At 42.6% G+C, this 23,183-nt stretch overlaps 1 protein-coding gene across 1 annotated transcript in view; it reads right to left on the reverse strand.

The window, feature by feature from the left end:
• Positions 1–23,183, reverse strand: part of SLC12A1 (solute carrier family 12 member 1) — a 95,107-nt gene that overhangs the window by 43,156 nt on the left and 28,768 nt on the right. The window contains exons 9-13 of the mRNA XM_067471405.1: positions 21,125–21,209; positions 19,135–19,286; positions 13,595–13,702; positions 12,137–12,260; positions 1,697–1,798 (exon numbers count right to left, since the gene is read on the reverse strand). Coding sequence (XP_067327506.1) covers positions 1,697–1,798; positions 12,137–12,260; positions 13,595–13,702; positions 19,135–19,286; positions 21,125–21,209 — 571 coding nt within the window. The remainder of the gene's footprint in view (positions 1–1,696; positions 1,799–12,136; positions 12,261–13,594; positions 13,703–19,134; positions 19,287–21,124; positions 21,210–23,183) is intronic.

Here is a 23,183-nt window from a genome sequence, read left to right on the forward strand (position 1 = left end):
AGGTGAAATGGGTATCCCACTTTTTATGAACGCAACCCTTATATAATCCTCACCTGTGTGCATATGCAGTAATTGTATCGAGGTCCCTATGGCTATTGATCTGATCTGCAATTGTTTAGCTCTGCAGATAATTAGGGGAAGGCAGTCTTTTTCAGCCTGACCTCTGATCAGGCAGCAGCAGGACAACGGACGGCAACTGTGCTAATACCTATATTTATGCCTGCCACTGTGGTTTTGTCCATGTTGGAAATAAGAGGGCGGTTTCTCTGCATTCGAAATAAATATCTCCATGCGGGAGCCTAAAGAATGTTGCCTTGGCTATGACTAGATAAATAAACCTGCAAGATTTAACACTGGCTCTAGTTGAGGAAGGAGTCGGAACTCTGAATACATGTTTCAGAGGATATTTTGGATTATAGTGTTGTGCTGGTACGGCTGTACCAGAAACTCCAACTTCTTTTCCTTTCTATTGAGTGTTTCCATGTATTCCAAAGTTCCATGCCTTTTGCAATAAGGTAGCTTCCCTTGGTTTGCAATAATAGGGCCAATGACCCATCAATTATCATTATGTTCTTTAGTTCCACCCCCTTTTATGGGTTAAGGAGGGGAAAAGGGGGCCTCTAGTTCAATTCACACAGAGAAGACTTTTGTACAGGACGTGAATCAGTTCCACCTGTAGAAAGCTTCGTCTTTTACAGCTTTGCTGGGGGGATCCAGTCCCACAGCTCTACAGAGAACTACAGCATAGCCTTTGCTGGGGAATTTAGTTCCACAACTCTACAGCCAGCCTTCGCTGGGAATTGAAAGCCTTCTTTCCTCTTGGAAATCTACTAAAGCACTCTGTTTGGTAAGGACCACTCGTGGCAGCCATAACGCAATTTGGACTGGGTGTAGGGGCCCACGCCAGCAGAGCTTAAGTCAGACTGCCCAGGGAGGGGTCAAGGATTTCCCTTGTAGAAGGAAGAAACAGTTTATGAAGAAAGTTGCCTGTCCCTTGTGGACAAAATTTAAGCAAGCCACCAGTTGATTCAAAGCCTTGTTCAATTTGTTTGATTTATTGAAAATTTAAGCAACAGTAAAAACTTTGTTGAACTTTCTAAGTCTTTAAAAGAACTTTGTGTGGGGAAATCCGAAAGGCCTCTCAGCCGAGGCACCCCCGGCGTCCCGTTGGGCATTCAGAAAACACGTCCTGTCTACAGACTCTTTCACAGGCCCAGCGCATGACAGCACACTATGATTCTATGATCAGTGGCCACCTTTAGCAAAATGACTTCTTAGGCCACATTAGGGCAGGGAACCAATGAAAGAAGAAAACACAATTGGTATTCAATGTTTCATGCAATGCCAAACTGTCAGGAGGCCAAAACAGCATTTGAAAAATAAGCATGGTAATTAATTGGGCATTGTCTGCACACCTTTTGAGAAGAAACGAAATAGATATAATTTATACACAAGGCAAATAATAAATAAAACACCTTCCCCGCAATGTCATCTCACCCATCCAAGTTACTCAGTTATACTAAAGGTCCCTACAAATGATTTTAGTTCATTGCCTTTGTTATGTGTGAACCTGAGTCACAAGCATCATTGTTCTAAGAGTCCCAATACCACCTTCCCCTGACAGTCCCAAAGCTTTGACAAACAGGTGAGCCCACACCTAATAGATGCGACTGGAAATAGAAAATGAAACACTAACCTGGAGATTTTGCATACGATGCGTGAAAACACGAGAAATTGATCAGTGCGTATGAAGCCAAGAAGAAGTTGGAGATGATGGGAGCAATGGTGTTCAGTTCGGCTAAAGGGAAGGAAGACAAACTAAAAGTTAATTGCATCCGGCAGATAATCTGGATTCAGATTCTAGATCATATGGCAGTCCAGTCGTGTCAGACTCTGGGGGTTGGTGCTCATCTCCATTTCTAAGCCAAAGAGCTGGCTTTGTCTGTAGACACCTCCAAGGTCATGTGGCCTGCATGACTGCATGGAGCACCGTTACCTTCCCGCCAGTTCATGTTTTTGAACTACTAGGTTGGCAGAAGCTGGACCTAACACCGGGAGCTCACCTCACTCCCCGGATTCGAACCTGCGACCTTTCGATCAGCAAGTTCAGCAGCTCAGCGGGTTAACCTATTGCACCACCGATGGCAGTGTAGACTCCTATAATCAAGTTCAAAACAGATAATCTGGATTCCGATTATCTGGATCGGATGGCTGTGTAGACTCCCATAATCTAGTTCAAAACAGATAATCTGGATTCAGAAACTGGATCGTATGGCAGTGTGTTGTTGTTCATTCGTTCAGTCGTCTCCGACTCTTCGTGACCTCATGGACCAGCCCACGCCAGAGCTCCCTGTCGGCCGTTACCACCCCCAGCTCCCTCAAGGTCAGTCCAGTCACTTCAAGGATGCCATCCATCCATCTTGCCCTTGGTCGGCCCCTCTTCCTTTTGCCTTCCACTTTCCCCAGCATAACTGTCTTCTCTAGGTTTTCCTGTCTCCTCATGATGTGGCCAAAGTACTTCAACTTTGTCTCCAGTATCTTTCCCTCCAGTGAGCAGTCGGGCTTTATTTCCTGGAGGATGGACTGGTTGGATCTTCTCGCAGTCCAAGGCACTCTCAGAACTTTCCTCCAACACCACAGCTCAAAAGCATCAATCTTCCTTCGCTCAGCCTTCCCTAAGGTCCAGCTCTCACATCCGTAGGTGACTACAGGGAATACCATGGCTTTGACTAGGCAATGGATCTTTGTTGTCAGTCTGATGTCTCTACTCTTTATTATTTTATCGAGATTGGACATTGCTCTCCTCCCAAGAAGGAAGCGTCTTCTGATTTCCTGGCTACAGTCTGCATCTGCAGTAATCTTTGCACCTAGAAATACAAAGTCTGTCACAGCCTCCACGGTTTCTCCCTCTATTTTCCAGTTGTCAATCATTCTTGTTGCCATGATCTTGGTTTTTTTGACGTTTAGCTGCAACCCGGCTTTTGCGCTTTCTTCTTTCACCTTGATTAGAAGGCTCCTCAGCTCCTCCTCGCTTTCGGCCATCAGAGTGGTGTCATCTGCATATCTGAGGTTGTTAATGTTTCTTCCAGCAATTTTCACCCCAGCTTTGCATTCATCCAGCCCCGCACATCGCATGATGTGTTCTGCATACAAGTTAAAAAGGTTGGGTGAGAGGATGCAGCCTTGCCGTACGCCTTTCCCAATCTTGAACCAGTCTGTTGTTCCATGGTCAGTTCTGACTGTTGCTACTTGGTCCTTGTACAGATTCCTCAGGAGAGAGACAAGGTGGCTTGGGATGCCCATCCCACTAAGAACTTGCCACAATTTATTATGATCCACACAGTCAAAGGCTTTAGAATAGTCAATGAAGCAGAAGTAGATGTTTTTCTGAAACTCCCTGCCTTTCTCCATTATCCAGCGGATATTGGCAATTTGGTCTCTCGTTCCTCTGCCTTTTCTAAACCCAGCTTGAACATCTGGCAACTCTCGCTCCATGTATTGCTGGAGTCTTCCTTGCAGGATCTTGAGCATTACCTTACTGGCATGAGAAATAAGGGCCACTGTACGGAAGTTTGAGCAGTCTTTCGCATTTCCCTTTTTTGGTATGGGGATATAAGTTGATTTTTTCCAGTCTGATGGCCATTCTTGTGTTTTCCATATTTGCTGGCAAATGGCATGCATCACCTTGACAGCATCATCTTTTAAGATTTTAAACAGTTCAGCTGGGATCCCGTCGTCTCCTGCTGCCTTGTTGTTAGCAATGCTTCTTAAGGCCCATTCAACCTCACTCCTCAGGATGTCTGGTTCTAATTCATTCACCACACCATCAAAACTATCCTCAATATTATTATCCTTCCTATACAGATCTTCTGTATAGTCTCGCCACCTTCTCTTGATCTCTTCAGCTTCTGTTAGGTCCCTGCCATTTTTGTTTCTTATCATACCAATTTTTGCCTGAAATTTACCTCCAATGTTTCTAATTTTCTGGAAGAGGTCTCTTGTCCTTCCTATTCTGTTGTCTTCTTCCACTTCCATGCATTGCTTATTTAAAAATAGTTCCTTGTCTCTTCTGGCTAACCTCTGGAATTGTGCATTTAACTGGGCATATCTCCCCTTACTATCACTATTTCCTTTGGCTTTCCTCCTTTCTTGGGCTACTTCCAGTGTCTCAGCAGACAACCATTTTGCCTTCTTGGTTTTCTTTTTCTTTGGGACGTACTTTGTTGCCGCCTCCTGAACAATGTCGCGGACTTCTGTCCATAGTTCTTCTGGGACTCTGTTTACTAAATCTAGTCCTTCAAATCTGTTCTTCACTTCCACTGTATATTCGCTAGGAATGTTAGTGAGATCATATCTAACTGGTCTGTGTATTTTCCCTGATCTCTTTAGTTTTATTCTAAATTGAGCAATAAGAAGTTCGTGATCTGAGCTACAGTCAGCCCCAGGTCTTGTTTTCACCGACTGGATGGATGTCCGCCACCTTTGGCTGCAAAGGATGTAGTCAATCTGATTTCGGTGTTGACCGTCTGGTGAGGTCCATGTGTAAAGCCGTCTTTTAGGTTGTTGGAAGAAAGTATTCGTTATACACAGCGAGTTTTCCTGGCAAAATTCTATCAGCCTGCGTCCCGCTTCATTTTGTTCTCCCAGACCATGCTTGCCTGTGATCCCTGTTGTCATTTGACTTCCCACCTTGGCATTCCAGTCTCCTGTAATGAAAATAATGTCTCTTTTTGGTGTATTATCCAGTAGTTCCTGCAGATCCTCATAGAACTGATCTACTTCTGCTTCTTCAGCAGCTGTGGTTGGGGCGTATATTTGGATCACTGTAATGTTGAAAGGCTTTCCTTGCACTCGAATTGAGATCATTCTGTCATTTTTTGGGTTGTATCCAAGCACCGCTTTAGCGAATTTCTTATTAATTATGAAGGCTACTCCATTTCTTCGATGTTCCTCTTGTCCGCAGTAGTAGATCTGGTGGTCATCTGATGTGAAGTGGCCCATTCCAGTCCATTTCAGTTCGCTGACCCCCAGAATGTCTATCTTTAGTCTTGACATCTCACCAATAACAACATCCAGTTTGCCCTGGCTCATAGATCTTACATTCCAGGTTCCTATGGTGTGTTGATCTTTAGAGCATCGGATTCGTCGTTCACCTCCAGTACCGTCGGCTGCTAGCCTTCCTTTCGGCTTTGAGCTAGCTGCGTCATCACATCTGGGGCTAGTTGAACTTATCCTCTGCTCCTCCCCAGTAGCATTTTGGCCATCTTCCGACCTGGGAGTCCCATCTTCCAATGGCATACCGACATATCTCTGGTTGTACTGGTCCATTTAGTTTTCTTGGCAAGGATACTGGAGTGGTTTGCCATTGCCTTCCCCAGGGATCACGCTTGGTCTGACCTCTCTGCCACAACCGTCCCGTCTTGGGTGTCCCTTCACGGTTTCGCTCATGACATCATTGAGGTGCTCAAGCTCCAGTGCCCCGACAAGGCGGTGATCCTTTGCTGGAGGCAGTGTAGACTCCCATAATCTAGTTCAAAGCAGATAACCTGGATTCAGAAATTGAATTATATGGCAGTGTAGACTCCTGTAATCCAGTTTATCCGGCTTGCATCCTTTTGGGGAGATAGAGCGGAATATAAATAAAGTTATTATTATTCAAAGCAGATAATCTGGATTCAGAAACTGGATTATACGGCGGTGTAGACTCCTAAAATCAAGTTCAAAGCAGATAATTTGTATTCAGAAACTAGATCATATGGCAGTGTAGACTCCTATAATCTAGTTCAAAGCAGATAATCTGGATTCAAAAATTGGATCATATAATCCAGTTCAAAACAGATAACCTGGATTCAAAAATTGAATTATATGGCAGTGTAGACTCCTATATTCCAGTTCAAAGCAGATAATTTGTATTCAGAAACTGGATCATATGGCAGCGTAGACTCCTATAATCCAGTTCAAAACAGATAATCTAGATTCAGAAACCGGATTATATGGCAGTGTAGATCCATCCTAGGTCTTCAAAACTGCTGTTGCAAGAAATCCCAAAACTGTTTTGTTTAATATGCACTAGGTGCAGTGAAACTATATTTTCTTAAATATTGGCTGAGGAAATGACTTTCCTGTGTTAGGTTCAAGGCATGTATATATTACCAAAAGACTTGTTTTTATCACACCTTCAATCAGGGAAATGTGGCAATTCTGATATTACAAGGGACCACAATCTGCAGCGATTGGTTCAATTTCAAAAGCCCTCGGCAACCTATCTGTCGAAATCTAAGGTAAGAGCGATCTGTTCCTCTCCAAGAGAGGAGAAGGTGTCATAAATAAATCATCGACGTGATTGCACTTTCAATCTGGGCCGAAATGCTTTGGTACATGCAATGCCCTTCTTGAATTCAAAAGGATTGTTAAGGACTTTGCGAAGCCTCCTTAGACAGGAAAAGGGCATCGCATGCGCCAAACCCGAAAAAAAGACACCTCCTGTGTATAGCAACAAAGCATTGTGTATTCAAAACAGGAAACCAGGTACAAAGTGAAGCATCAGAAGCAGAAATCAGCTATGATCAAATGCAGAAGATGCTGCTGAAATCTCCCAGCGATCTGTCCTCTGAGCCTATTGTTGGGGGAGAAAGAATTCACTGCGCTAATAGTTTGGAACAACAGGCATTTGATTTATGAAGGCATCTTACAAAAAAGAAAAGAAAGAAAAGGGAAAAGAGGAAGCAAACAAAAGTCTAGACTTGGTGATGCCACATTGAAAAACATTCGGCAGAGTGCCTGGAAGGCAATTGCTTGATTGTTGACGGTAATAATAATAATAATAATAATAATAATAATAATAATCCTTTATTTATACCCCGCTACCATCTCCCGAGGGAAGGGAGTTTCAGAAAAACATCTATTTCTGCTTCATTGACTATTCTAAAGCCTTTGACTGTGTGGATCATAATAAATTGTGGCAAGTTCTTGGTGGGATGGGCATCCCAAGCCACCTTGTCTCTCTCCTGAGGGATCTGTACAAGGACCAAGTAGCAACAGTCAGAACTGACCACGGAACAACAGACTGGTTCAAGATTGGGAAAGGCGTACGGCAAGGCTGCATCCTCTCACCCAACCTTTTTAACGTGTATGCAGAACACATCATGCGAGGATGTGCGGGGCTGGATGAATGCAAAGCTGGGGTGAAAATTGCTGGAAGAAACATTAACAACCTCAGATATGCAGATGACACCACTCTGATGGCCGAAAGCGAGGAGGAGCTGAGGAGTCTTCTAATCAAGGTGAAAGAAGAAAGCGCAAAAGCCGGGTTGCAGCTAAACATAAAAAAAAACCAAGATTATGGTAACAGGAATGATCGACAACTGGAAAATAGAGGGAGAAAATGTGGAGGCCGTGACAGGGTTTGTATTTCTAGGCGCAAAGATGACTGCAGATGCAGACTGTGGCCAGGAAATCAGAAGACGCTTCCTTCTTGGGAGGAGAGCAATGTCCAATCTCGATAAAATAGTAAAGAGTAGAGACATCAGACTGGCAACAAAGATCCGCCTAGTCAAAGCCATGGTATTCCCTGTAGTAACCTACGGATGTGAGAGCTGGACCTTAGGGAAGGCTGAGCGAAGGAAGATTGATGCTTTTGAGCTGTGGTGCTGGAGGAAAGTTCTGAGAGTCTCTTGGACTGCGAGAAGATCCAACCAGTCCATCCTCCAGGAAATAAAGCCCGGCTGCTCACTGGAGGGAAGGATACTAGAGACAAAGTTGAAGTACTTTGGCCACATCATGAGGAGACAGCAAAGCCTGGAGAAGACAATTATGCTGGGGAAAGTGGAAGGGAAAAGGAAGAGGGGCCAACCAAGGGCAAGATGGATGGATGGCATCCTTGAAGTGACTGGACTGACCTTGAAGGAGCTGGGGGTGGTGACGGCCGACAGGGAGCTCTGACGTGGGCTGGTCCATGAGGTCACGAAGAGTCGGAGACAACTGAACGAATGAACAACAACACCATCTCCCGAAGGACTCAGTGCGGCTTACAAGAGGCTGAGCCCAAATACATCAGTGAAACACAACAACAGTACAATAATAAAAACTCACAAACAAAGCAAAAAATATTAACAATAACAACGCAGTGCATTAAAACCTGTGGCAGGGCCAAATGTAGTACTTAAAATCTTTAAAAATGTTGGGCATGATCAGGTGAAATAGGATAGATATTTTAGGGATAGGTGGGGCGTGCAGGCAATTCTAGATCTCTAGTAAAGTGCATTTGGGACATATTGCTTGGAGTTTCCTTATTCTGGGAAGGCACACTTGAACAACCATTTTTTCAAGCTCCTTGTAAAGACTGCCAGCGTTGGGGCATGCCTGATGTCCTTGGAGAGTGAGTTCCAGAGTCGAGGGGCCACCACCGAGAAGGCCCTTTCCCTCGTCCACACCAATTGCGCTTGCGATGGAGGTGGGATCGCGAGCAGGGCCTCTCCAGATGATCGAAGAGATTGTGTGGGTTCATATACAGAGATGCAGTCACGCAGGTAGGCGGGTCCCAAACCATTCAGGGCTTTGTAGGTAAGCACCTGCACCTTGAATTGGGACCGGAAAATGAACGGCAGCCAATGGAGATGCCAGGAGGGTTGATCTCTCCCTGTAAGGAGCCCCAGTTAACAACCTGGCCGCCGCCCGCTGGACCATTTGAAATTTCCGGGCCGTTTTCAAAGGCAGCCCCACGTAGAGTGCATTACAGTAGTTCAATCTGGAGGTGACTAAGGCATGGACCACCCTGGCCAGGTACTCAGCAATACACATGTAAATTTAAAGACTGAGTGATTTTGACATAAAATAAAAATAAAACCTTGAAAAGAACAAAAACTTTCCCCATCTTCCATTCAGCTAACAGCTTAAGCGTTCCTTCTATTCCTACAGTGGCATTTTGGCATTATCTATAGGCCCACACAGCCCTATATCCCAGAATATCAAGGCAGAAAATCCCACAATATCTGCTTTGAACTGGGTTACCTGAGTCCACACACAGATAATGTGGCATTTTCTGCCTCTATATTCTGAAATATAGGGCTGTCTGGAAGGACCTAATGATGGAATTAGATATGATGTGATCTTATATAAATAAAAATGTCATGTTTGTTTGTGGGATTAACAGAACTCAAAAACCACTGGGGGAATTGACACCAAAGTTGGACGCGCGACACCTAACAACCCAATGTATGTCCTTCACTAAAAAAAATGATTTTGTCATTTGGGAGTTGTAGTTGCTGGGATTTATAGTTCACCTACAATCAAAGAGCATTCTGAACCCTACCAATGATGGAATTGAACCAAACTTGGCACCCAGTTCTCTCATGACCAACAGAAAATACTAGAAGGGTTTGGTGGGCATTGACCTTGAGTTTGGGAGTTGTAATTCACCTACATCCAGAGATCACTGTGGACTCAAACAATGATGGATCTGGACCAAACTCTACATGAATACTGAAAATGCCCAAATGTGAACACTGGTGGAGTTTGGGGAAAATAGAATCTTGACATTTGGGAGTTGTAGTTGCTAGGATTTATAGTTCAGTTACAATCACAGAGCATTCTGAACCCCACCAACGATAGAATTGGGCCAAACTTCCCACACAGAACCCCCATGTGGGCCACAGGAATGCGTGGCAGGGGACGGCTAGTATATAAATAAAAATGTCATGTTCTTTTGTGGGATTAACATAACTCAAAAACCACTAGGTGAATTGTCACCAAATTTGGACACAAGACACCTACTGACCCAAGGAGTGACCATCACTTGAAAAATTTGATTTTGTCAATTGGGAGTTGTAATTGCTGGGATTTATAGTTCACCTACAATCAAAGAGCATTCTGAACCCTACCGATGATGGAATTGAACCAATCTTGGCACACAGAACTCCCACAACCAACAGAAAATTCTGGAAGGGTTTGGTGGGCATTGACCTTGAGCTTGGGAGTTAAAGGAAACTTAACTTGTATTGTAAGGACAAGGGTTTAGTTGGTATGGACCAGAGGAAAGGAAGCCTAAGGCTCAATCATAAGTTGCTGTATGTGGCAACTCATGAGATCATGCAGGAAACCTTGCCTGGATCTCAGCCCGATTCATTAGGAGATATCTGTTGTTCTATTTATGTTCCCTTCTCTCTGGGATGCCTTGTTGATGAAACAACGCCATGAGAACCCCATGTGACTCAGATCCACGGTGCTCACACTGACACCTGACTCACCAAGTGTCCATTGGTACTAATCCCTCACAGTGACAAGTCTCATCAGTTAATATAGATGTGTGATTGTGGGTCTACTTGGTCCAAGGGGACCTCTGCACATACCTCGATGGGCCAGAGTTAATATGGGCAAGTGCTGCCATCATCACAAGTCAACAGAGCAATGCGCCATCCTGAGCTCCATTGCCTCTTCCCACTTTTATGCTGAAATAGACCAACATGACTTTCCCTTCGAAAATGCTCACTAAGATCAGCAAGTACTGGATCATTTTTCAGACAGCAGTTAGGCTTTAGAAGATTAAGCTCAAGTATCTCTGACTTTGATTAATGCTCCAAGAAGAAGGACCATTAATAATCCATTCAAAGACCAAAAAAACCCCCAAGCACAGAAACCAGTAAGGATGCAAACAGGAGTAATAGCAGAAACATATCGATGGTTCAGTTTCTATTCTTTCACAGATTACAGTGCAAATGTTTAGGTTAGTCTACATTTTAGATCAGGGGTCCTCAAACTTTTTAAACACAGGGCTGGGTCATAGTCGCTCAAACTGTTGGAGGGCCAGATTATAATATGAAAAAAAAAACATGAATGAATTCCTTTGCACACTACACATATCTTGTTTGCAGTGCAAAAAATACAATAGAAAAATTGTAGAAAAATACAATAATTAAAATGAAGAACAATTTTAACAAATACAAACTTATTAGTATTTCAATGGGAAGTGTGGGCCTGCTTTTGGCTGGTGAGATAGGATTGTTGTTGTTGTTGCGTGTTTTCAAGTTGTTTCAGACTTAGGTTGTCCCTGAGCAAGGGCCAGGTAAATGACCTTGGAGGGCCGTATCGGGCCCTCGGGCCATAGTTTGAGGACCCCTGTTTTAGATGGTAGTCTCCCAATGAATCGGGTTGAGATCCAGACAATTTTAGGTGGTATTCTACAATGATATCATACATTTATATATATATTTTTAATTATGTATGGATTTTTTTTGGTAAAATGTGAATCTCCATAACCATTTGGGAAATGGGATTCATAATCTTTTTTGGGAAAAAAAATCATTGCTCAAGGAAAGGTATTACTTTATTAGAAGTCGCAACCTTTTAAAAAGTGGTGTTTACCAACATTCATGCAAAGCAATTAGGTCTCTCGGTTGTTAAACTGATGTACCTCGGCATGTCTTTGAACTGTCAGGGACAAAGACATGCCAATGCACAAAACGCATTTATATTCAGTAGAGTTTCAGAAGTGTTCCTTCAGTTGCCACCCCCCCCCCATCCCCAATACTCTCCCTTAAAATATATTTGCCTTTAAATCATGCTGTCAAGAGACAAAATAAAAGTAAGGTATTTTTAATTACGAAAATGTGAGTCAAGTACTGAAAGGGTTAAGTGGATGCAATGGCTCAGAAAAAGCTATAGTTCAATATAAACAGGTATCCTTGTTGCTTAGTACCCTTCAGTATATGAGTGGTCTCTGTTTGAGAAGGGCCTCAGTCTGTTAGTCAGCCACAGTATGAGAAGGCCTCAGAGTTAGTTCACCTCAGTGTGAGAGAGGTGTCAGTCTGAGAGAGCCCTCAGTGTGAGAAGGCCTCAGTGGAAGAAAGGCCTCTGTATTAGTTCACCTCAGTGTGTGAGATGTGTCAGTCTGAGGTAGCCCTCTGTGTGAGAGTAGGCCTCAGTCTGAGAAGGCCTCTGGAGGAAAGGTCTGACCTCACAACCTCTGAGGATGCCTGCCATAGATGCAGGCGAAACACCAGGAGAGAATGCTTCTAGAACATGGCATACAGCCAGAAAAACCTACAACAACCCATAAAAAATAGGTTTGGGTCAAGAGATCATAAAGGATTATTTTTAAAAGCAAAGTATTGGGGATAAATGATGTTTGCGATATACACACCGATCAAAATGAAGGCCATGGCAATGACGAAAGTAAGGACATATCCTCTTATTGGCTCATTGTTTTTCCCATATCCTTTGGCAAAAAAGTGGAGAGCTCGGTAGATGTTATCCTTGCACAGAGCCTGTTGAAAGAATGGAACACATGATTGTAAATGAGACTGAGCAAAGGAAAGGACTGCAGTGTAATGATAGTATGTCACTTCTATGTTTATGCACTGTGCAGTCATCCGCACTGTAGTTTGCTTTTGCCTGAGTCTACTGGGAAAGGCAATAATCTGCCTGTTCCTTGCCCCTTTGCTGTTTTTATGACCAACTTTGTGAAACTTTATGACCATGGGATGGTGGCGCAGCACGCTGGGAGTCAGCTGCATTAGATCACTACTGACCGAAACGTCATGAGTTCGAAGCCAGCTTGGCTCAGAGTGAGCTTCCAACCATTGTGTAGCTCGCTGTCGATCTTTGCAGCCCAAAAAAACAGTTGCATCTGTCAAGTAGGAAATGTAGGTACCACTTATGCGGGGAGGCTAATTTAACTAATTTACGATGCCATAAAAATCTCCAGCAAGCATGCAAAGAATGAGAAAGTACTCCATCAGTGTCACAAATGGATGGTGAAGCAACAGCTCTCCTGGTGGCCAGAATACCCTCTTCAACAAGCTGGAATGTTAAATAGCCTCTGTGTGGCTGTCTATATATGTTGTGTGTCTATGGCATTGAATGTCTGCCATGTGTGTATTGTAATCCACCCTGAGTCCCCTGCAGGGTGAGAAGGGTGGAATATAGAATCATAGAATCCTAGAGTTGGAAGAGACCTCATGGGCCATCCAGTCCAACCCTCTGCCAAGAAGCAGGAAAATTGCATTCAAAGCATCCCTGACAGATGGCCATCCAGCCTCTGTTTAAAAGCCTCCAAAGAAGGAGCCTCCCCCACATTCTGGGGCAGAGAGTTCCACAGCTGAACAGCTCTCACAGTCAGGAAGTTCTTCCTAATGTTCAGGTGGAATCTCCTTTCTTGTAGTTTGAAGTAATTGTTCTATTGCATCCTAGTCTCCAGGGAAGCAGAAAACAAGTTTGCTCCCTCCTCTCTATGACTATCATGTCTCCTCTCAGCCTTCTCTATGGAATGTGTCCAGAGGAGGGCAACTCTCTGCCCTGGAGTGTGGTGGAGGCTCCTTCTTTGGAAGCTTTTAAGAAGAGGCTGGATAGCCATCTGTCAGGGGTGCTTTGAATGCAATGTTCCTGCTTCTTTGCAGAATGAGGTTGGACTGGATGGCTCGTGAGGTCTCTTCCAACTCTATGATTCTATGATTCTTCAGGCGAAACATGCCAAGCTCTTTAAGCCGCTCCTCATAGGGCTTGTTCTCCAGACCCTTGATCATTTGAGTCACCCTCCTCTGGACACATTCCAGCTTGTCAGGTAGATAGAAATGTAGACGATATATGCCATTGGTTGTACCTGGAAAACCTTGGGTGCACTGACAAGCGAAGCAAGTGCGGATGAAAGCGTAGCCGAAAATATTCCAGCCGTAATTAAGGGACCAAATCCGGAAACCATACTCATAACCTTTGGGAGAACAAAAAGAAAGGGAAACTTGTGTCAGCAGGGTACAGAAAGAACTCGCAAACCCTCATGTCTCTGCTACAACCATTTCTCATTTCTTTCCTATTTTCTTTTAAGTCACCCATTAGAAACTTCACAATGAGCCTGTATATGGCAGAGAAAATTACTTTCATTGCCAAGAAAACAATTTCCTCGGTAATGGGGAAGACTGTTCTGTAATTGAGTCCTATCTGGTTGCCGGCGGCATTTTCTTAATTTCTCCTGCAAATAGTTTCACCCAGCGGAAGATCATATTAAAAAGATGATGTCACAACCAGTAAATTAACTATATATTTAAATGCGAGGCATCTTTATAGCCTTGAAAGAGAAGTTTTGGGTGTGTATTAATCTCAGATCAAGACTCTGGATATATCAAGGCATGGCTTCCATGGAACAGTTATGGAATATATCAGGAACCTATATGGAGAACTTTAAGCAGACTAAGGCATAGACCAGTTCAGAGTGTGATTTGTTGCCTCTATAAACAAATGATCTATAATAGGGAAAGGTAAAGGTTTTCCCCGACATTAAGTCCAGTCGTGTCTGACTCTAGGGTATGGTGCTCATCTCCATTTCTAAGCCGAAGAGCCGGAGGTGTCTGTAGACACCTTCTAGGTCATGTGGCTAGCATGACTGCATGGAGCACTGATACCTTCCAGCCGGAGCAGTACCTATTGATCTACTCACATTTGCATGTTTTCGAACTGCTAGGTTGGCAGAAGCTGGGGCTGGTAGCGGAAGCTCATGCCGCTCCCCGGATTCGAACCTGCAACCTTTCGGTCAACAAGCTCAGCAACTCAGTGGTTTAACCCACTGCGCCACTGTCCCCTTTCAAAATTTCATGATTATTTCATTATTGGTGATTTTTGTGACAGAACCTATTAGGAACTGCCATTTAGAATGAAATTTTGAAAGTTATGTTAGAGTTCTGATAGTTTCACCACCAGAACTTTAGCAACACTGTAGAAGCAAAGCACCTGTGCCCCCTAGTTTTCACAGCCAGAACTTTAGTTTTGTAAGTACTTTAGAACCATTTAGAACCATGGATTGCACATGCCTAATAAATACCATAAATAAATAAGAAATAAATATTGTACTATGCTAATAATATAATACATTGTATGTATATATATATATCTTGTAAGCCGCTCTGAGTCCCCTTCAGGGTGAGAAGGGCGGTATGTAAATGTCGTAAATAAATAAACACAATGCTGTGTACAACCCATATTATCTGCATTGAACTGGATTATACGGCATTGTAGACTCATATAATCCAGTTCAAAGACGATAATCTGGATTCATAAAATGGATTATATGGCAGGGTAGATCCAGCCTATTTTGCATTCAGGCTAGATCTGCACTACCATATAATCCAGATAATCAAATGAGATACTCCACATTATCTTCTTTGAATGGGATTGTATGAGCATACACTGCCATATAATCCAGATAATTTTATTTGATAATCTGGATTATGGAGCCCCTGGTGGCACAGTGGGTTAAAGCGCTGAGCTGCTGAACTTGTTGACCAGAAGGTCGTAGGTTTGAATCTGGGGAGAGGTAGGAGCTCCCACTGTTAGCCCCAGCTTCTGCCAACCTAGCAGTTCGAAAACATACAAATATGAATAGATTAATAGGTACTGCAAGAAGGTAATGGAACTCCATGCAGTCATGCCGGCCACGTGATCTTGGAGGTGTCTATGGACATCACTGGCTCTTCGGCTTAGAAATGGAGATGAGCACTGTAGTGAATCTTACCTAGTCGGTCAGAAAAGAAGCCTGGATAACAGTATGGCAAACCTCCATTTTGGGAGTGTAACCCAGGGAAGCAGCCATCTTTTTTTTTTTTAATATAATCTTTATTCACATTTTCCATATACATATGATTAAAAAGCGAAGTTTACGATTTAGTTAAAAATAGAATAGTCTAGATAGTCAGAGGGGGGAAGGAAAGAGTAAAAGAGGGGGGAGAAGAAGAGTAACTGGGAAGGATAAGCTTAGGAAGGTAGGAAGTGAAGACATGTGGGGGTAGGAAAAGATCAGAGAAAAAGGGGGTGTAGAGGTGCCTTAAAAAGAAGGTAGAGACAAAAATTGGGGTTTCCCCCTTCCTTCGGACTGTCTTCCGGGTGTCTTCGGCAAGGAGTGTTCCTTTTCTTTCTTCTTTCCTTACTTCCCCTTATTCGTTTGATTTTATTTTCCATTCGGGTCATGGATATTACGTTCCTCCCATCTTTAGCTTCTAGATCATTTCTGTTCACAGTATTCATCTATTCTTGTCCAGTCAGTTTCTTTTTCTATCCTTCCTTTATATTTCTGCATTAAGTAACTTAGTTTGTCCATATTTTTTATTTCCATTAATTTCACCTCCCACTCGTCCATCTTTGGTATCTCTTCTTTTCTCCAGTATCTGGCGGAGCATATTCTCGCCGCTGTTGTCGCAAAAAAGATTAGTTTGTCCACATTTTGATCTGTTTCTTCATCCGTTATTCCCAATAAGAATATTTCTGGGGAGAGTGGAATTTGGATCTTCAGTATGTGTTGTAGTCTTTTCTGGATCTCTTTCCAATATAATTTGGCTTTTTTGCAACGCCACCACATGTGGTAGTACGTGCCTGTTGTTTCACCGCACTTCCAACATTTTGTATTTAGGTTCTTGTAGAATTTCCCCAATTTCTGTGGTGTTAAATGCCACCTATAAAAGAGTTTAAGCCAATTTTCTTTTAGGTCATACGCTTTTGTATATTTTAATTTCTTTTTCCAAATAGTTTCCCATTCTGCCAGATTTATTGATCTCCCTATATCTCTAGCCCATTTTACCATGCACTCTTTTATTCTTTCTTCTTCCGTGCTCCATTCTAATAGAAGCAGCCATCTTGAGTGAGGATAGCTGGAAGATGGGAGGGGTTTGAGGTCTCCTGGGATTGGCTAGAGCAGATGGGAGGAGCCAAGTCTTAGGAAAGAAAGGATTTCAGCTTCTGTGTGAGTTGAGAACTGGGAGCTGGTGGAAGAAGAAGTGTTTTTGAAACTGGGTTTTCAGGGAGAGAGTATCTGTGCCAGTCAGGGCTGATTAGCTGACAGGAGAAAGGCCAGACAGCAACCTGATTTCTTGTGAGAGATAGCACAAGAGATTAGCTCTCTAGGCTGAGTTAGTTAGCAGGAAGAACTCTGGGAAGAGTTAGCTGATAACTCAGGGGACTACCTAGGATAGGTTAGTCAGAAACTCATTATTATTTCTCTGAAGTAGAGTGAGGGATTTATGTTACTAGCAGCTAGATCTGTTGGATTAGCTCTGACTGTAACTAAGTGAAGAAACTTATTCTAGCAACCATCAAGCTGTAGTACTTTTGCAACAAGTCAAGTGTTTTGTGCCTCTCAGGAGAAGTTAGTTGTCTGTTTTTATACATAAATCTTTTTCTATTTAACTTTCAAAAAGGTCTCTATTGTTCCTCAATCTACCATTAATCCTGTGTGATAATTCCAACATCTTTAACATCCTAATACTACAGAAAGGTCTCTTATCCAAACAGTCATTCTGGGAGCGAGGGGAAGAGCAGTGTATTGTCGAAGGCTTTCATGGCTGGAATCACTAGGTTCTTGTGGGTTTTTTTGGGCTATAGGGCCATGTTCTAGAGGCATTTCTCCTGACGTTTCGCCTGCATCTATGGCAAGCATCCTCAGAGGTAGTGAGGTCTGTTGGAATTAGGACAATGGGTTTATATATCTGTGGAATGGCTGGGGGGGGGCAAAGAGCTCTTCTCTGCTGGAGCTAGGTGTGAATGTTTCAACTGACCACCTTCATTAGCATTTGAAGGCCTGGCTGAGCCTGGGAAAATGTTTTGTTGAGAGGTGTTAAGATGTGCCTGGTTGTTTCCTCTCTGCTGTTTTGCTGTTGGAATTTTAGAGAAGCCATTGAAATCCACAAGCATGTGGACAATTTCAACAGAAAGGAAGAGACCATGAAAATGAACAAAATCTGGCTACCAGTATTAAAAAAAACTCTAAAATTACAACAGCAAAACAGCTCTTTGCCCCACCCCACCCGTTCCACAGATATATAAACCCATTGTCCTAATTCCAACAGACCTCACTACCTCTGAGGATGCTTGCCATAGATGCAGGCGAAACGTCAGGAGAAATGCCTCTAGAACATGGCCATATAGCCTTAAAAACATGGCCCTATAGCCCCCCAAAACCCACAAGAACCTAGGGAAGAGCAGTGTTGGTAAAAGTGGGAAAAGTTCACCTCAAAAACTCATTTTAAAAATCCTAAGGTAACTTGGGTTGGTGGCAGCTTTAAACCAAAAGAAGACTAAAAGACAGTGTTCATTCGACCATTACACATATCTATTTACATCTCGCTACCAAATTGGAGGCACAGGGGTAGGATTTTTGAGGAAAAAGTAAATCTTTGGGGGAAGATTCATCCTGCCCAGACATATTATCAATAAGCCTCCAGCCTCGCGTCACTGGTTGTGATATTTTCTTTCTTACTGATGTCCAGGGGTGTGATATCACATACATACATTATAGTGGTGTCCAGCGGCGTGATACTTGGTGATATATTATATAGGGATCTGTTATAAGCACCAACCCCCAGAGTCGGACACGACTGGACTTAATGTCAGAGGAAAACCTTTACCTTTACCCTAATAATAATAATAATAATAATAATAAATAAATAATTGTATTTTATAATCTGGATTATATGGCAGCGTACACTCAACCTGAGAGGGGGAGGAAGAAACTCTGACATGTTAAAAGCAAGCCAAAAAGTCAGAGAAAAGGGATAAATTGGGGTCGTCCCTGGAAAATTGGGATAATTGGGAAGTATGCAAGCATTGATCCTGGGATCACCTGGTATCACATCTATGCTTTGTCATAAAGCTATGATATCTCTGTGTGTGTGTGTGTGTGTGTGTGTGTGTGTGCCTTCAGGTCACTTGTCAGCTTTCATAAGGTTTTCTTAGGCAAGTAATTTTCTGAGTTGGTTTGCCAGGTCCTTGCTCTGAAATATAGCCGGCAGCAACTGCTATTCATTGGTGGCCTCCTACCAAAGTCCCCTGCTTCGTCTCCAAGATCAGACAAGATCTGGTGCCTTGAGGGTACGATTCAGGCCCTAAAGCTATGGTACGCCTCCAGAAAAATATCATTCTGTTTCCTGGCTGTGAAGAGATATGCAAATTCACGATTGCATTAATTCACAGCAAAGGCTCAGAGGATTGCTTTCCATGCATCCTTGTTATGCTGTTAGTGCAGATACTGAAAAACCAGCCGATGCACACTGCCGCACGCTTGTGCGTTGCATCCGTTTGTGTTCCTATACGTCGTGTGTAGCTTGCTCAGTTGTACAACACACATATGATTATACAAATTGCATAATTAGAGCTCTTTAGAACCTGGAAATTATTCATCAGCCCATAATCACATGTCTGGGTTTTACAGCTGGAGAAATCATAGCCCAGGGCACAAGCAGATGATCCATTGCAATTCATCCCGAATACAACCGTATCATTGACATTCCCAGTGGCGTCGCGCACGACACAAGCAGCTGTGGAAACAACGGCACATTATTATTCCTCTTCCTTGTGACAGCAGGAGGATACTCTCACCACGCCAAGTACATCTTGGCTTGCTTGCATTCTATATGTATTTCCACCTCAATCATTTTGGGATAATGAAGGTCTTTTGTTACTTAACTTATGTTCTTTACAGATAATGCCACCATTCATTAAAGTGATGTTATTCGTACTTGACATCACAACCAAATGGGAACAAAATAATAATAATAATAATAATAATAATAACAACAATAATAACAATAATAACAATAATAACAATAATTGTAAAGTATGAAATTATAATTATATATTTTATATTACATGTAATATTACTAATAATCTATATAAGTAAAAATGTAATGTTCGTTTGTGGGATTAACATAACTCAAAAACCACTGGACGAATTGACATCAAATTTGGACACAATACACCTATCTGGCCAACGAGTGACCATCACTCATGAAAACACACAAAAAAACTAGCAGAATGGACTTTAACCCCCCCAAAATAAACTATATATACATATACACATACACTCATATACATATACACATGCACACATTTATTTATTTATTTATTTGCGGTATTTATATTCCGCCCTTCTCACCCTACAGGGGACTCAGGGCGGATTACAATGTACATATACATGGCAAACATTCAATGCCATAGATACACAACATATATAGACAAGACACACAGAGGCTATTTAGCTTTCCAGCCTTCATGAAGGTATTCTGGCCACCAGGGGAGCTGTCGCTTCACCGTCCATTTGAGACACTGATGGAGTACTTCCTCATTCCTTTGCATGCTGCTGGAGATTTTTATGGCACCAGAAATTAAATTAGCTCCCCCACATAAGTGGTACCTAAATTTCCTACTTGACAGATGCAACTGTCTTTTGGGCTGCAAAGGTCAACAGCAAGCTACACACAATGGTTGGAAGATCACACACACACATATATATACACAAGCACACACAAATATACCCAAACATATACACATGCACACATATACATATAGACTTATGTATGTGTGCATGTGTATATATATATGAGTGTATATGTATATGTATATATAGTTTATTTTGGGGGATTTTAAGTCTGTTCTGCTGGGTTTTTTGTGTGTGTTTTAGGGTTCCCACAAACAAACATTACATTTTTATTTATATAGATATACACATGCACACATAAATGCATATACATATAGACATACATAAACATATAACCACAAGTGCACACATACACACAAAAACATATATACATATAAACACAGAAATACACAAATATATACACACGTATACACACATATGCACACACATATACACCCATCTATCTATATCTATATCTATATCATATCTATATGCAAACACACATATATACACATATACACAAATATTTACACACACATAAACATATATATACACACACAAAACATATACACAGACTGGGCCACAGCAACGTGTGGCAGGGGACAGCTAGTCTATATAAATAAAAATGTAATGTTCATTTGTGGGATTAACATAACTCCAAAACCACTGAATGAATTGACACAATACAATACACGTATTAGGCCAATAAGTGACCACCACTCATAAAAACACTGGGAAAAAAACAGCAGAAGAGAATTAAAAAGCCAATAAACAAAAAATGCATTACAACGCATGCGCAGAACCACATATATACACATATACACAAACATATACACACATATACACATATATACACACACAAAACACATATACACAGACTGGGTCACAGCAACGCTTGGCAGGGGACAGCTAGTCTCTAATAATGATGACAGCAGACCAAAACATATCATACCTACTCACCTGCACAGATGGCTACTGCCAGATAAGCAATTGTTGTGAGTAGAATGGCCAACATTGTTCCTTTGGGGATGGCATCTTGTGGATCCTTGAATATCACAGAGAAAAAGGCCAGGTAATTTTTACATGCATACAGGATCATTCCTCTGCATTATTGATTCCCAAACTCTGGTCCACCAAGTGTTTTGGATTTCAATTCCTGGGATCTAGGGTAGTGTGGAAGGGCCCTGAGGGCAGTTCCAGACAGCCCTTTAACGCAGGAACAATTATGTTTGTTAAATGTGATTTCTCCTGGGTTACAGTCCACCCCCCAGAAAGTTTGTGCTACCCTGGGGGTGGTGGTGGTGTCCGAATGCCCTTCCAAGTACCTTCTGGGATGACAGGGAGACAATCCCCCCTCTCCCAAAACCCCTTTAAAAGCCTTTAAACAATAAAATAACTTACCTGGCCACCATTAGACCGCTGCTGGAGCTCACATGGCATGTAGGAATGGTGTGCCAAGAGAAGGGGAAGAGGAAAATAGCTCTTGCCCCCTTCTTCTCCTGGTGCGTCATTTCTACGCACCTGGAGAGCTCTAGCAGAAGGCCAAGAAACCCGAGACAGATGTGTAGATGGGCACAGAAGTTGCACAGTGTGATTCCCGGTCCCAACTACAACTGCAGCTGCAAAGACACGGGTCTTCTGAAAGACACGGGTCATTCCAGCAGACAAATTACTTTGGCACAAAGCAGGGAAAAACGAAAATGCAGGAGAGTGCGCACCATAGGTGCTGTCTGGATGCACCCCTAGGGCCCTTCCACATAGCCCTATATCCCAGAATATCAAGTCAGAAAATCCCACATTATCTGTTTTGAACTGGGCTATCTGAGTCCACACTCAGATAATGTGGGATTTTCTGCCTTGATATTCTGGGATATAGGGCTGTGTGGAAGGGCCCTTAGTCTCCACTACCAGATAATCTGCGATAAGGAGATAATCTGGGATCAAATTCTGAGATAAAGGGCAGTGTAGAAGGAGCGAAAGAGACGTTGATAAGCTGCTGTTGATGAGGATAACAACAACAATGACAAACCTGGTACAGAAACTAGTCTAAAAGAATTTGAACAATTCCTTCTTTTCGAGTACAGTGTCCTCATTTTTTTACAATATATTTATAATTGTGTAAGTATTCTGTCTCTTTGTGTAACACTATTTTAAAATATATATGAGGTTAATTAAGTACACCCAGAATTCATGGAAATGGTAAAACCCAAGAGCATCATTAAAAACAAACAAACCAATAATTCACTCATAGCTGGATATACACAAAGGACTCACTCTTAATGTTGTGTGCCTTGAAGTCATTCCTGATTTATGGAGATCCTAAGGCAAATCTATCACAGGGTTTTCTTGGGGATTGCCTTTGCCTTCCTCTCAAGCTGAGAGGTTCTGATTTGCCTAAAGTCACGCAATGGGATTCTGTGGCTGAGCAGGGGCTTGAGCTCTGGTTTCTCAAAGTCCTATCCCAACACAATGAATGGGAACCTGATGAACCAACAGTTATGTAAATGACATGATGTTATATGTGACTAGTAGACTTGCTTGATTTAAAAAAATGTTCAAAATCCGATTTGGATGTAGGGTCGCTGGTGGTTCAATTCTAAAGTCAATTCCGATTATCACAGAAAAGAAATGTTCAAAACTTTTCGAAACTTCCGAGTCTTCCGAATCCTTTCGTTAATGGTTTGAAAGTGCTGTTTCCTGTTTCATGGGGGGGGGGGGGCTTACTCCAGGAGTGGGGAAAAGCAAGCGGAGGAAATTCTTTCCTTCTCCGGTTTAAAACTAGCTTATTTGGCTTGAGACAGACGCAGGGAAAGCAAAGGGAGCTAATTCAGCCTTCCCTGGTTTAAAACTGGCTTCTCTGGCTTGAGGCAGAAGCGGGGAAAGCAAAGGGGGCAAATTCAGCCTTCCCTGGTTTAAAACTGGCTTCTCTGGCTTGAGGCAGAAGCGGGGAAAGCAAAGGGGGCAAATTCAGCCTTCCCTGGTTTAAAACTGGCTTCTCTGGCTTGAGGCAGAAGAGGGG

Source organism: Anolis sagrei, chromosome 9 (assembly GCF_037176765.1).
Source record: "Anolis sagrei isolate rAnoSag1 chromosome 9, rAnoSag1.mat, whole genome shotgun sequence".
Taxonomy (NCBI): Eukaryota; Metazoa; Chordata; class Lepidosauria; order Squamata; family Dactyloidae; genus Anolis; species Anolis sagrei.